This window comes from Mustela putorius, unplaced genomic scaffold, assembly GCF_011764305.1.
Source record: "Mustela putorius furo isolate JIRA1106 unplaced genomic scaffold, ASM1176430v1.1 tig00003909_pilon_pilon_pilon, whole genome shotgun sequence".
In the NCBI taxonomy this organism is placed as follows: domain Eukaryota; kingdom Metazoa; phylum Chordata; class Mammalia; order Carnivora; family Mustelidae; genus Mustela; species Mustela putorius.
In genome coordinates this window covers 14082082-14097589 of record NW_025422057.1, presented here as the reverse complement: position 1 = coordinate 14097589, position 15508 = coordinate 14082082, and the positions used below count along the sequence as shown (strand labels likewise).

The window sequence follows — 15508 nt, the reverse complement described above, 5'->3', positions numbered from 1 at the left end:
GCAACTAACCTTTAAGGAACTTTCACTGGTTTAGTTCAGGTACAGTATCAAGCATACCCACTATCATTTGAAAAGGGTATTAAAATACATTGTGTGAGGCCAGATTTCCTGCATGTACTTCAACCAAAAAATGTATTGCAAAAGATTGAATAAAGAAGTAGATGTGAGAATTCAGTTGTCTTCTATTAAGGCAGACATTAAAAAGATTTGCAAAGAAATGTAAACCCATCTCTTCTTACTATTTTTTTTGGGGGGGGAATACTATTTTTTCTTAGGTATATATTTTTAAACATGCAATAAATTTACTGTTACATTAGTTCTTCATGAATTAATGAATTAAATTAATTTATTAAATTAATTAATGAATTAAATGTTTCTTAAAATTTCTGTTTTAATATCTGATACAGAAAATAATAATAGGTCTAGCTTATGAAAACAATCTAACAAAAATGTCTTCAGTAATTTTTTAAGACTATAAAGTCCTTAACACAGAAAGGTCATGAGACCAAAAAGTTTGGTAATGACTGCTGGAGAGGACCCTCTCTGACCTCCAGTATATCAAATGGTATCACCCAGTCCCATCTCTCCTTGTTCACAATCCTTTATTTTGTAACACTTACTGCCTCATGACATATTTTATATCGATCTGTTTATTACTTGTCTCCCCCCCAAAGGAATGTAAGCTCCACAAGGAATACAAATGTATCCAGTTTGTTCGCTACTGTTATTCCCAGTTCTAGAACAGTGTCCATGTGCTGGCTTCAATTGTAGAGGGTGTTAAATAAATATTACTGAGTGAATAAATTAAAACTTTTCTCATAGGATTCTGTTTTCTCTTCTCTTCTGTGAATTCTCCTTGTTTTAGCTGGTGGCTTTCTTATGTAATGGTGTATATTCTTATGAGCTTCAGATTTTTCTGTTGTGAACTTATCTTTAGCAGGGCTTATGTTTCCTAGGGTACCACATATTCCCTTGATAAAAAAGACATCCCTATGGAACAGTATCACCCTGGCTGCGAGGGGTGTACAAATATCACTTGTTCAGAACCAGTTTTTATGTTAATTTCTGAGCTTAGGATTTCTGCAGTACATGAGTGAGAGATACATAAATCTCATATCCATGAACCATTCAAGCTTGGGGTTGGAGCTTCTTGGAGATGACACCTTCCACTCATGGCTCAATGGTGGCAGCTCATTTATATGCTGCTTCTCTAAACCAATGAATGGAGTTTTGTTATTCCACTTGCACAGCTGGCATAGACATTGCTCAATTCCTGACTATCCAGTGAGCCCAGTTCCAGCTCCCTCTGGTCTTGACTTTTGGTCTTATGTAGGCATTTAAAACTCTAGCCCCTAACACCTGTACCCAATCTCAAGGATACCCCTTGGACTTAAATTCTAGCACACTATTTTTAACCTGAGTCACCTCTTTGTGTTTGGCATGACAATTTCCCATTCTTGCTTTCAATTTGACTATGTAAATGATATCTTATTTTAAATGTAGTTCTATTTTATATAGCATTCCTCTATATTTGAGCAGAAAGTGGGTCCTTCCCACATTTGCTTAGACTGCCATATTAACCAGAATTCTTAACTTTAATTTCTTAACTTTAAAATTTTTTAATGCTTCAACTTCCTCATTCTTGGATTTTTATTTCTTTTTCGTCTTCTGGTCAGTCTGTATAACTGTTCAAGTAATTTTTCAGGGACTATTATGCATGATGAATTTTCTAAGTCATTAAGATCTTAAATTTCTCTCTATTGTTTTCACACTTGAATGAAAATTTGTCTGTATACAGAATTCCTGGCTCATGCCTATTTATAGAAAATTACGTAGATCTAACACTACTGATTTTCTAAAAGTTTTTATTTAAATTCCAGTTAGTTAACATACAGTGTAATACTAGTTTCAGGAGTACAGTTTAGTGATTTGGTACTTCCATACAACATCCAGGGATTGTCACAAGAAGTGGCATTACTGATTTTTGAAATTTATTAATGCAGAAGAAAAATACTGAAATCAGCCTTTTTTTGGTTTTATTTATTTGAGATAAGAGTGTGCATGTACACGTGCTGGCAAGAGCAGGGGTGGGGTGGGAGGGTAGAAGAGGCAGATGGAGAGGGAGAAGCCGACTCCCTGCTGAGCAGGGAGCCAGATTTGGTACTTAATCCCAAGATCCTGAGATCATGACCTGACCCAAAGGCAGATGCTTAACGGACTGAGCCACCTAGGTGCACCTCAGGCTGCTTTATTAAAATCCTTTTCAGGTAAACTGTTTCCATTTTTTCTTCCCTGGTTGATTGTGCAGATTTTTTATTCTTATAATTCCAAATCTATTCACAGATGTACCTGTTAGTTTTTTCTAGACTATGGGTGTCCCCCATTTTAACCTCAACTATTACTTTTTAACCTCAACTATTTTAACCCAATTGTAACCTCCCATTTTAACCTCAACTCTCATTTTAACCTCAACTATTACTTGTGATTTCTTTTTTGTGTTCCCCTATTCCTTATAAGATTAGATCTTTGTTCTCTGAACCTGTGATCTTCTCAGCAGCCTTAGAGAACTCTTTATACTTTACATTACTGATTCTATCTTTTGCAGTGTTAGTTCTGTTATTTAATACTCTAAACTTAGAAGTTCTGTTGGGCTTTCTTTTTTAATATTTCTTTCATTTCCTGTCTTCCTTATTATCTCAGCTTTTTATTTTATTTTATTTTATATTACTCTCTTATGTCCTTACTTGCTCTTTTACTCTTGTTTTTTTGGGGGACATAACTTTGCCTTGTCTTGGTATTGACATAATTGATTAACAAAATTTATCTTTTTGTACCATGTAACAGTAATATCTTACAGAGACTTATAGTACTTTTTTTTTGATAAGCTTTTGGATAATTTTATTTTATTTTTTAATCTTTCATTACAGCATTTGGGGGGGGGGGTTCCTGCTGTTTCTATGTGAGAACTGTCCAGACTTACAGCTTGCCAACAGGTACAATATACACATTTCTTTGTCCCATTCTTGTTTGCTCCAGTTCTTAAAGAATGAACTGTCTTCCTAAAGCTAAAGCTGCTGGTTAACAAGTTGATGTGAATATGTGTCTCCCTTCCCCCATCCCCCCACCATTTCTTGTAGTGTACTTGACTGAGGTCGGATCTTTTCATGCTCATGTGCCAAGTTTTCTTATTATGAGGAGGAAAATGTCTGTTTTAAAGAATCTGTGACATTTTATAGTTCTTCCATTAAAAGCAGTACATGAAAAATCACTGCCTGCAGCATTCCATTGTTTTATATCCTGACAGAATAGGAAGATGTAGTGATAGGTAAGATAAGGTACTACCTCCTGCGTTGTCAAATAACACAGAAGTCACCTTATTTCAAAGTATCTCCCCAGTGAGTCTTTCAGATTAAGAAGTATCAGTACAAATGTTCTTGGCCTATCAGTATTTGTGCATTACTGCTCTTTCCCTAATCATATTAGTATCTAGCTGTATCAGCAGTGCTTTGGAAATGGGAGTTTTATTTGAGGAGAAGGGAAAGAGTAATTTTGGAGTATGGGGGTTATTTTGAGAAGGTTAGATTTGGGTTGGCTATGGATTTTGTAACACTAGACGGGTTCAAAAAAGGTGAATGAAAGAGGTCAAAAGCATACTGGCTACTTGCAGCTGTGCCTGTGATCTTGATGTTGCTGAGAAGAGTATCTCATACAGCCTTTGGTATTTATGTGGTTTTATGAATTGTTATTGCCTGAATTAATAGCTCAAGATAAGTTGAAAGGTTGCCTACCTCAGCTTCTTTGATTCAGTCTACTTTCATGACTTTAAACATAGTCCAGTTTTTCCTGGTTAAAATTATAATTAATTTCTCCCAAGAGAAGACAGAAAAGAGGAAGGAATGGGAGATATGTGATTGCCACTGTAGAAAAAATGGATTAAATGGTCTCTAAAGTGGTCTTTTTTTCTTTATTATGAGCTCCTCTTTGTCTCCATCTTTATTAGGAGCACTTGCTTATGTTGCTACTGGAAGAGTGGCTTATATTCTCAGGAAATATGAGGACCTCCTATCATTTTTGATGAACATGCAGCAGACATTTTTGTTTTCTGAATTGGACTAGTTTAATTGTTTTAATTCTTCATAAAAGTAGTATGTATTTATTGCAAATTATTCCAAAAATATAAATAGGTCAAACACAGAGTGAAGGCTATTCATAGTTCCACTCTATAGTTAATATTTTCATAGATCTTCTTTCAGAATTATTTATAAGTGCATGTATTTTTTTTCTGAAATGATTTGCTTTTTTTCCATTTACTGTATCCCACGTATCTCAGTAAATATATGTCTAAATAAGCAGTTTTTAATGAATGCATAGTATTCCACTCAATGGCTATATCATATTTGAGGTAACTGCTTTCATACTGATAAATACTATTATTAATAATAAATTACTATTATTACTATCACTGTGATGACAATCTTGCACATGCATCTAGGTGCACTTGTTTTTTTTAGGATCAAGTCCTATAAATCAAATTGCTCTATCAATAGTTATATACTGTTAAGGCTTTTGAGAATCTCCAAACTGTCATCCAAAAAAGTTGTTCCAGTTTATTTTCCCACATTTTCACTACTGGTATAATTGAAATTGTCAGTTGTTTTGGCAAATATAAGAAAACGTGGCATCTTTTTATAGTTTTAATTTGAACTTTTTGTTTACTTATATATTTTTTCATTGATTGCTAATGTTTACTATGTGTTTTGCTTATTCAAATCCTTTCCTTGTCTTTTTCTTATTGACATCTAACTTTTTATAAGTTACAGATATTGCCCTTTCTTTGTCATCCGTTGCAAATTTTATTATTTGTAGCTTGGCTTTTTATGACATATTTTATCTACTCAAAGTTTAGAATGTTTGTGTTGCTAGAATTTTTAATCTTTTAAAAGATTAAATTAAAAGATTAAATCTGAAATCCATCCCAGGCTTGGGAAAGCCTACCCCACTCCAAGATTTTTAAACAGTGTGTTTTTCCAGTACTTTTCCAGTTTTTTTTTCTTTAATAAATAAAAATGACTCTTTCTCCATTTTTCCCTGGGTAAATATCACATGATCTCCACTGACTAAAAGCACCATCTTTATGATACCGTAATGCATATATATTTGTTTTTAGATAGCCTATACCCTTCTATTAATCTGTTTGTTTCAGTGCCAGTAACATATTTACTTAATTACATTTGCTTCTAAGTATCTTTGTTTCTCTGGAAAGATAGTTTCTTTTTTAGAAGTTTCCTGATTCTTTTCAGGTTTTTTGTTTTTCTAGATAAAATTGAAATCATTTTGTCAAAATCTAACAAAATTATGGGGTTTTAATTAAGACTCTACTACAGTTATGTGATAATTCAGGAAGAATTGGTGTATTTCCATCTTTGCATCCAAGGACAAAGCCTATCATTTTATTTATTTGGATCTTTTATGTTCTTGAGTAGAGGGTTTTTTTTTTTTTCCATATAGGTCTCATATTTTTAAAGCTTATTTGTGTTTTCTTTATGTGGTTACTGTTATGAATGAAATCTTGTCCATGCTTTTTTCCTATTTATTGTTGGTAACTAGAAAAGATACTTTGTTTTTTATATTTATTTGTTACTAACTTTTTTACTGGATTCTTTTTTATTTCTAACAGTTTTCAATAGATTTATTTAGATTTATTGGGTATGTAACAGTAACATTTACCTAAACAAATGAAAGAGAGCTGTGTACCAGCTTTTTGATAATTGTATCTCTTATTCCCTTTTCTTGCCATATTGCATTAATGAGAACTTCCAGAACAAACTTAAATAGCAGTAGTCTTATCTGGCATCTTAATAACCACCAATAGAAAGATGAAAGATGAGCTAAGACTTGACTGAGGTAAAGAAATGAACCAGAAGGAATCTGGGAAAGAAGATTTTCAGGCAGAGAACAGTCAGTACAAAGGTCGTAATGAGGGAGTGCACCTGGTAAATCTGGGGAATGACAAGAAGGCCAGTGTGGCTGGAGAAAGTGAATGAAGAGGAGAGTAGTAGACGATAAGGTTGGACAGTAAATAAAGGAGCGCAGATCATGAAAAGTCTTATGAGCCATGTAAGGATTAATATTTCCTGATATTGAAACTTCCTACATTAGGATTCCTGTGTCATAGTGAGTTTTCCTTTAAGTACTGCATCTGGGTTTTATATACAACTGATAAATTGTTGAACACTACATTTGAGACTAATGATATATGTTGGCTAATTGAATTTAAATTTTTAAAAATAGATTTATAAAAAATAGATATTTTTCTTTTATAAAACCTTCATATCTGTTATTGATACAATATTCACTGATGTACCTCTAGCATTTAAAATGTCTTTTATTATAGTCAAAACACATTCTTCCCCCCAATTACTATGAGCTTACAAATGTGAAATCTACATAACTCTCTTAGGCAAAGTTGCCTTACACTGTGGGGTAGATCATTTGATCAGTAAAATGTCAGTTCCTAAAGTCTGAGAATATTTTAAACAACAGCAGCCACACAAAGAGTAGCTTTGTACTTTGCTTACTTGGACCTAAACATTAATTTAGAATTCTCAGTCATTTTCAGTTTTCGAGTTCTTCTGGTAGAAAAATACCTAAAGGCACCCAGGCAGCAAGAGTAGTGAAGAGTCACAAATCATGGCTATGCTGAAAGCTGACCTAGTTGACCAGATAAGTCAGCTTACTGGGAAAACTATAAGCTCTGTTGAAAAATCAAATATCCCAAGAGGAATAAAACAGGGAAAGAAAAAAGCCTTTATTGCTGAGGGAAGCAGAATTAACCTGAGTGTTGGCACTGCTATAAATTAAAATTCTCCAAAACAGCAATATTTTCTGACAAAGCTTGGCTATTTGATTCTAGAATATAACTTTAAGGCTGCATGCAAATATTTCTCTTCATTTGTAGTCAGAGGAAGAAGAGAGATGAGAAAGAGAAATTTGTATTACTGCTACTAGGAACCTTCTACCTTTTCTTCTTGTTGTTATAACCCCTTGACATTCCTGGGTAACTTAGGATACAGTGTTAGTAGTCTCTGAGGTGCTGATTTATGAAAGATGTCCAAGCTACCATGGATAGAAGATAGTGCCTCAACTCAAACTTTTCCCTGATTGGGAAAGATATGTACAAAAATATTTTGGAAAGTGGTTCAAGATGGTAGAACAGGCATATCTGAACTCATCTCCCACATACACACCAAATCTACAGCTACGTAAGGAAAAATTCCCTCTGAAAAAGACCTGAAAACTAGCTGAAAAGTTTCTCCGCAACAAAGGATAATAGATGGGGCCACACTGAGACGGGTGGGAGAGGCAGAAACGTGGTCTCACCAGAACCCTCTTCTACCTTGGCACACCAACCCGTTATCAGGAGGGAGATCACAAATATGGAGCTTATGCCTGAGAAGCACATCAGCATCAGGCTTACTAGCACTCGGGACTTAGATGGGAGAAATGAACCCTCAAAACATCTGGCTTTGAAAATCAGTGGTACTTATTACATCCGGGAGATCCAAAGGGTGTAGGAAATGAAGGTTCTGCTCTTAAAGGGCTCATGTATAGAATCATTTGCCCCAGAACTAGTGCAAAAGCAGCAGTTTGAAAAGCACCTAGACTATACATATGTGAAGGAGAAATTTATTTCCTAATCGTAAAGCATCTGTCAGAGGGACAGGGACCTACTGGGACTCTGTAAAGATGGAGGCACAGGTGGGCGCCATTTTCCTGCTCTTCCTCCACCTCATGCCATCTTGCTGATTTGCTAGCACCATTTTGCCCTCTCCCTTTATCCTGCTACTGCTGGCACCTGCACACAGTCACAGCACTCTCCAGCTGCCTTGCTAATGCCAGTGGATGTGCCCCACCCCTGCATTCTCCCACTGCCTTATTAAAGCTGGTGGACATGCACACACACACACACACACACAAAATAAAAATGGGTAGAGGATCTGCATAAATATTTTCCCAAAGACGACGTACAGATGGCTAACAGGCACATGGAAATGTATTCAACATTACTAATCATCAGGGAAATGCAAATCAGTACCACAATGAGATATCACCTCATATCTGTTAAGATCGTTTTTAATCAAAAAGACAATAACAAGTGTTGGCAAGGATGTGGTGAAAAGGGAACCCTCTTGCACTGTTGGTATGACTGTAAATGGTGCAACTACTATGGAAAATGGTATGGAGGTTCCTCAAAAAATTAAAAACAGAACTACTGTATGATCTAGCAATTCCACTTCTGGGTATTTACCCAAAGAAAACGGGAACACTAATTTGAAATGATATGTATACCCCTATGTTCACTGTAGCACTGTTTATGATAGTCAAGATATGGAAACAACCTAAGTATCCATCAATGGATGAATGGATAAAGAAGATGTAGCTAAATATATAATGGAATACCACTCAGCCATAAAAAAAAGAATGAAATCTTGCTATTTGCAACAACATTAATGGAATTGAGGGTATTATGCTAAGTGAAATAAATCAGATAGAGAAAGACAAATACCATATAATTTCACTTATTTGTGGAATCTGAAGAAACAAAACATACTAACAACAAAGGAAAACCAAACTAATAGATACAGAGAATAGATTGGTTAGTTACCAGTGGGGAGGAATTTGGTGGCGGCGGGGGGCAAAATAGGTGAAGAGGGTTGAAGGGTACAATCTTCCAGTTATAAATTAAGTAAGTGCTTAGGTCATAATACATGGTCATAATGCATGGTGACCATAGTCAGTGATACTGAAAGTTGCCAAGAGAATAAATCTTAAAAAAGTTGTCCTCAAAAGAAAAAAAAAAGATTTTTTACCTTTCGACACAAATGGTAACTATACTTGCTGTAGTGATCATTTGACAATGTATATAAATATCAAATCATTTTGTTGTACACTCAAAACTACTATAATGCTGTAAATCAATTATACCTTAGTTAAAATTATTTTTAAGTCTGTTTTACATTTCTTCTAGTACCTTTCCAATTCTCATCTGCACCCATCATTTTTACAATAAAAGAGATGTTTCTGATGATAATTTATTCTGTGAAATGACCTTGTCTTGTGTTCATAGCAATATGTTCCGGATTATATCTGGAACTGTTTACCTAGATTTTACATATCAGTAGGTCTGGTTTTCAAACACAAGAGTGTGAAAAATAGTTTAAGGAGTTGGTCATGATAACAGAAAGAACAAAAGGGATAATGAGAAACACATTCTGCAAATAGGTGGCCATGAAAAGCTATTTCCGTTTTTAAGAGTAACAGCTTACACTTGGCAGAGAGGAACTGGGAAGATCCACAAGTCTTTGTCCTTTCAGTTTCATTAAAATATGAAAGAACTCTATTAATAATAGACCCACGTGGCTTCTGGAACCTTAACTTATTGTTGTCTTCACCATGTGAATCATCATATTGTGGGCATCTGCTGTTACTGACTTGAGCTTTCCCTAACTCCTGCCTCTTTTTCTATTACGCTTTTTCCTTTACTTGCCAATTCCATTTTGTATTAAATGTTTTCATCACAGATGCTAAGTGAATTTAAAAATTAGTGTTACTATAAATATTCTGTACTTATTGACTCTGGAACTTTTAGGTTGATTTAAAGAGGAAAATGTGGAATTAAAAGATAAAGACAGAATATAAGATGGAAAGTGGGAATGATGAGGAGAAGCAGACCAATAATAATAAAAACAACAACAACAAAGAAGCTGAAAAGATCTCAAAATGATAATTCCCATAGAAGTTTGGGGGAAGAGGAAATGTATAGATATGCTTTTCTTATAAAGCTTTTGAATAGTTCTCTACTTTTCATTTGGGGTATATAGGTTTCATTTTTCAGATTATGGTAAAATATTCCAATTAAATGACAACTTGTCTAATAGCTCTCTTTAATATTTATTTTCTTTTTTAGGAAAGAGGACAGTGGTAGTTTTAGGTCTTAGTTGGTGATAGCTGGAATGGTACACCTTAATTTTTTATTTCTTACCATAAGGCTTTTATGAACCTGAATAATAAATTTGGTTATGACTTACTTAAAAATTTCTTAGCCTGATAAGTACTATTTTCTTCATTTTGGGGTTTCGACAAAGGTCTTTCACAACCGATCAGTGACGGAAACAATTAGAATTCCAGAATTTTGATTCATACATGACATACCTTATTGGATTAAACCAGAATTTTTCCAGCCCAATATCTGGTCTCAAAGCAATTTTGCAGGCATTCATGGTTACTGTCCAAAATAGCAGCTCTGAGAGTTAGGTATATACTACAAGCAACCTTCTCTCATTAAGTTCTGGTGGTTTTACTGTTTCTCAAACTTATACTTTCATCTGCTTTTATCAGAGACTAAAGTCCATCTTAGTTGCAGAAGTGTCTCTATTACTTTGAAAGAGTTCTAGTCCCAATTTAGGAGAAAGGAAATCAGAAGAGCTGGGTTTTAGTTGTGGGTTTGCCCATAATTAATTATATTACCTATGTTAAGAAATTTCACATTTTTGAAACTCATTTTATTCTCATATAATAAGTAAATAGTAAATAGCTCTGAAGTATTTTCTTATTCTAAAAGAATGTGATAGAATTCATGATCCTCCTTTTGTTTGCTGCTTCCATCTTCTATATGATTTTGTAAGGGCCTATTTAGCCAGAGCAGCCCCACCCGGGTTGAACTGCCATTTTGTTGTAAAAGTTAAACTGACTCTGCTCACGCCCCATCCCCAGCCCCAGGAACTTACTTAAAAACAAGTCCTGGAAACCAGCCCCAGGTAACAAAGCCCAAATCCAAGGGTGGGTCAGGCCAGGTGAAGATATCCAATCAGTGGGGGGGCGGGGGGGGCGCATACTGTCTCCTTACTTACCAAGGAGTGTGGGCCCTGCCTTTTGGGTGCCAATTCTGACCAAGGTGATAGGTTGGTTCAAATGTCTACTAGGGTAAATTGTAATTCAGTTGGTCACCTAGCATGACTGTGCAGCTTTCTCTGTGTGTTAAAACTTCATTGGCCACCTTTGCATGGTCAGGCCCAACCACATGGCCTTTGCTCTATAAAAGCTAGTCTGTGAAACAGAGAGGGGTCGCCCTCTCTGTAAAAGCCCCAAACGTTGGGTTTGATTCTTGATGCTTGGTGCGAAATAAAGCTTTGCTTGACCTTCGCTTTGTATCAGTCTTGCTCCTTTAATCACAGACCCATTATTGGGGGACCCCAACCATTTCATAGATCTGGCCATATGTTTCCTAATTTCTGTCTTCTTAGATAGTAAAATAACTAACTGCCACATTCTTCCTTCCGCCAACTTTAAAGGTATTTTCCGAGTTTCTTTGGTCATGAAAATTGCATTTCTTTCATCGTTCTCTATTGATGTCTTTCTTAAGATAGAATTGATGAGAACACAACAAGTATTGAAGGTGTGCGCAGATGTGCCAGGATATTATATATATGCAAGACCATATTTTCTGTTTTATTTCCATTACTTTTTTTTCTGTTACTTTTTAATGCCAGTATTTCCTGGACTTTTTAGCCATATCATTTCAAAATATCTTTCAGGCCAACCTTTTGCCTCTGGACTAGACTATTCTTAAGCTCTTCACTATTCAGTATCTTCTGGGACAGAGATTTCACACCCTGTCTCTCACCTTCAGGAAGTTCTGGTGGCTAACATAAATCTTGCTTTCTGCAATTTAAATTGAATTTATTTCCTGTTTCTTTTCACTGTGGAGATGGGAACAGCCCCAAACTAAAAGTGATGCTTTCTTATGAGGGCCAGTGCTGAATATAGAGAAAAGATTATTCCCAGTCTGGCATCAATTTTAGCTTTTATATATTAAAGCTTCCTGACTTTCATTTCAATATTCATGGTCTCAGGAGATGCTATTCTTTATAGCCCAAATGAAATAATAGTTACATATCCAATATTAATGTTTATTATGTCTTTTGCTAACTAGAACCCAAATGAGGTACTAAAATAAAAAATGAGTTCTCAAAAGCATGGAGGACTTTAGCAGATTTGTGTTTTTCTTGGTATAACTATAGTCGTGGGACTGGGTTTTTGCCTATGGTTTATAGATTTTATCTCATTTTATTAGTCTTACTGTATACATGTTTAATTCATCCATATCTTCCTCATAAGTGATGAGAATAGAAACTTGTTCTTTAACGTGGGCTGTCTTGAAGCAGAGTTTAATATGTGTAGTCAAAAAGCTTTTGATATCTAGGCTATTATAAAACTTGCAATGATAGAACCATTATAAAATAATATATGGTGGTATATATAAAATAAGATTTTGTGGTTTTTTTTTTAAGACTATTTATTTATTTATTTGACAGACAGAGATCACAGGTAGGCAGAGAGGCAGGCAGAGAGAGGAGGAAGCAGGCTCCCCGCTGGGCAGAGAGCCCGATGCCGGTTCAATCCCAGGACCCTGAGATCACAACCTGAGCAGAAGGCAGAGGCTTTAACCCACTGAGCCACCCAGGTGCCCCTAAAATAAGATGTTTAATGTAAATTTTATTTTGCATTTAAGATTAATACAGAAAATACCTTATAATATGCAGATTATTCTGTTAGCTAAGGCATCCTAAAATGTTTAACAATTATTTCATTCTGATTTCTGTTTTTTCACTTTAAAGGTTCAGCAGTTTTTGGAAAAAGCCTTCCTCTTACAGCTTTGGAAAATTCATGAAAGTGCCTTAGAAAGACAGTGTAGTGAAATTACAAACCAGAGGAATATGCTTCTTCAAACCTTTGTAAGTCTCCAGCTCCTTAGAAATATGTTTTTCCACTAACTGTATTGAAAAGTATTTAAATATACTTAGGTGTACTTTTAGAAAATTATACGTATGCATATTGGCAGATAGTCCTGTTCAGATATGGAAAAGTATTAAATGCTACTGAAAACTAGTTGGTAGAGTAATATAGTTTGAAAGAATTCTATTAGCAGATATGCAATATAGAAATTATTTGCAATTGTAATAAGCACAGAAAAACCCAGTGAAACTGACTTGAATTGCTCAAGCTTTCAGACCTTGGTTTTAATGCTTTTGAAAGGCAGAGAGGTTCACATTTTAGGCATATTTATGGATCTTGGTGAAGAGATAGATTTTCTTTATTTTTTTTTAATCTTAACTCAGAACCAGCAGACTCAGTTTTAAATGACAGAGCCAGTTTAAGAATGTGACTTACAATTAATTGACAGTTCAAAGAAAATACATTTAAAAATACTAAGAATATTTATTTGAAGTCAGAACCAACAAAGTTTGAGCTTATGCATAACATGGCTAGTTCCCCAATGTAGTTCACAATTGGTTGACATTTCTTAGAAAAAATAGAAAAATACAGTAATATTTAGATTCTGTCATGGCGCAGAGTTTTTGGAAATTCTTATTTCCTCTTCATGTTGATGTTTCATAAAACATAAACTACTTTGTAGAACTGAATTGGAAGTAAATATATAATTTTACTTTTTTTGTCTCTATCTTAAAAGGTTTCCTTGGATTTCCTTATTTGTTGTTTTTCTATAGCAGTAATTCCTTTGAGTGTAGATTTTCATTTTCCCGTTTGGACATTTGATTATTTTACCTAATTTCATATTGCAGTGACAAAATGGCACCTATGCTGCTAAGTTTAATACATAAACACAGATATAATGACAAGTTATAGGATTTCTATCTCAGTAATACTCCCAAAACATTAAGGATAAAACATTCATGTGGAAATTATTGGTTATTAATATGCAATAGCTTCACTTTTTTATTAATATTGCTTGAGGAATAAAGCATTTTTCTGATAACACCAGGAAGTATGATCTTATATTTTTGTTGTTAGTAATTCCAAATGATTGCATTTTAAATCACTATAGAAAAATAGTATTACAATTAACATCTATAGTTGATCTTTTGTTTCTGTTTTTTAGGGGGCTACAAAGAAAAAAGTGACCGAGGAAGAAGAAAAATTTATTAAGGAAATTGCAGACTTCAATAATGAGTATGAAGTAACAAAGAAAAGAAAGCTTTTCATGAAAGAAAATGTCAAGATTGAAATATCTGCCTTAGAAAACCAGGCAAACATTTTGAAGAGGGGTATGAGTATATAGTGCCACCTCTTTTATCTGCCATTAATGAAAATAACTTATTTTGAGCCAGTGAATTTTCCAGAAATTAACTTTTTCATAAGTAAATTGATTATTGCATAGCTATTCTTTTATCTTTATCTTATTTATCCTAATGGAAATGTATCTTACATTGTGAGTGGTCTCAAGTTCTTTAGAATTAGATGTGACATGAGCTTTTAGTCATTCACTCAATAAGCAATTATCTATTACTCTCTGTTATGTGATGGGCATTGTTGTGCGTTATGGTGATATAAAACTAAAATGTGGAAGAATCAAATATGAAGCAGATATTTATAGTACAATGTTATAGAAGCTATAATAGGGACAGGACTGATATGATGATCTTCATTTTACCATCAGTACAATTTAAATTAGGAAACAAGGTTACACAGTGGCATGGGGAGAATTTCATTTCAGAAACCCTAGCATGTAGGTTATTGCAATCTGTGATAAGATCCTGAACTAAAGACATTGCCACAGAGAAGAGAGGGTAAATTAAAGAGATATATAAGCATAATGATAGGACTTTATCACTGATTGAGGTGAACAAAAATAGACAGGGATGAATTATAGTTTTTATATATCAGAGATTGGGTAGAATAGGGTACCAGGAGGAAGAACAGAGGTAGAGAAGCATGTTGGAACTGTAGCCTATTCTGGACAAAATGACTGAGTTTTATTTCAGGTCTTTTTAGTTAGAGATGTATATGGAATATACCAGGGAAGATTCCCAGGTGGCAGGGGAAAATTTGGTTTTGAAGCTGGTAAGAAAGATTAGAGCTAGACCATTAGGTTTGGGACTGAATCCAGAGGAGTTGGTGACATTATTCAGAGAAAATATATAGAGGGAACATAGATAAGGAGTGAAGACTGAAGCCAGAAACTGGGAAAGGATTATATTTATGGAAAGAAAGAAAAAGAATGGGACAGAGTAGTCAAAGAAGGCAAGAGGAGACCCAGCAGAGAGTAATATTTTATTTTATTTTATTTTTTTAATCTTTTTTTTTTTTTAAGATTTTATTTATTTATTTGACAGAGAGAGATCACAGCAGGCAGAGAGGCAGGCAGAGAGAGGGGAAGGGAAGGAAGCAGGCCCCTGCTGAATAGAGAGCCCGACGTGGGACTCGATCCCAGGACCCTGAGATCATGACCTGAGCCGAAGGCAGCGGCTTAACCCACTGAGCCACCCAGGCACCCGAGAGTAATATTTTAGAAGCCAAAAGCAAGATATGTATTTCTCAAATTAGTGGAAAACAAAATAGGATATTAATTTGACAATCAGAAGATGTCAAGTGCAGTAGCATAAAGTAGAGCAGTAGAAAAAGACTGGTGGTAATAGATTGGAGTCAA

General features: G+C 34.8%; 1 protein-coding gene across 1 annotated transcript in view; it reads left to right on the top strand.

Moving 5' to 3' along the window:
- The window catches only part of CCDC172 (coiled-coil domain containing 172), a 54972-nt gene that overhangs the window by 12155 nt on the left and 27309 nt on the right, over positions 1–15508 (top strand). The window contains exons 4-5 of the mRNA XM_004751863.2: positions 12678–12794; positions 13961–14126. Of these exons, the coding sequence (XP_004751920.1) occupies positions 12678–12794; positions 13961–14126 (283 nt within the window). The remainder of the gene's footprint in view (positions 1–12677; positions 12795–13960; positions 14127–15508) is intronic.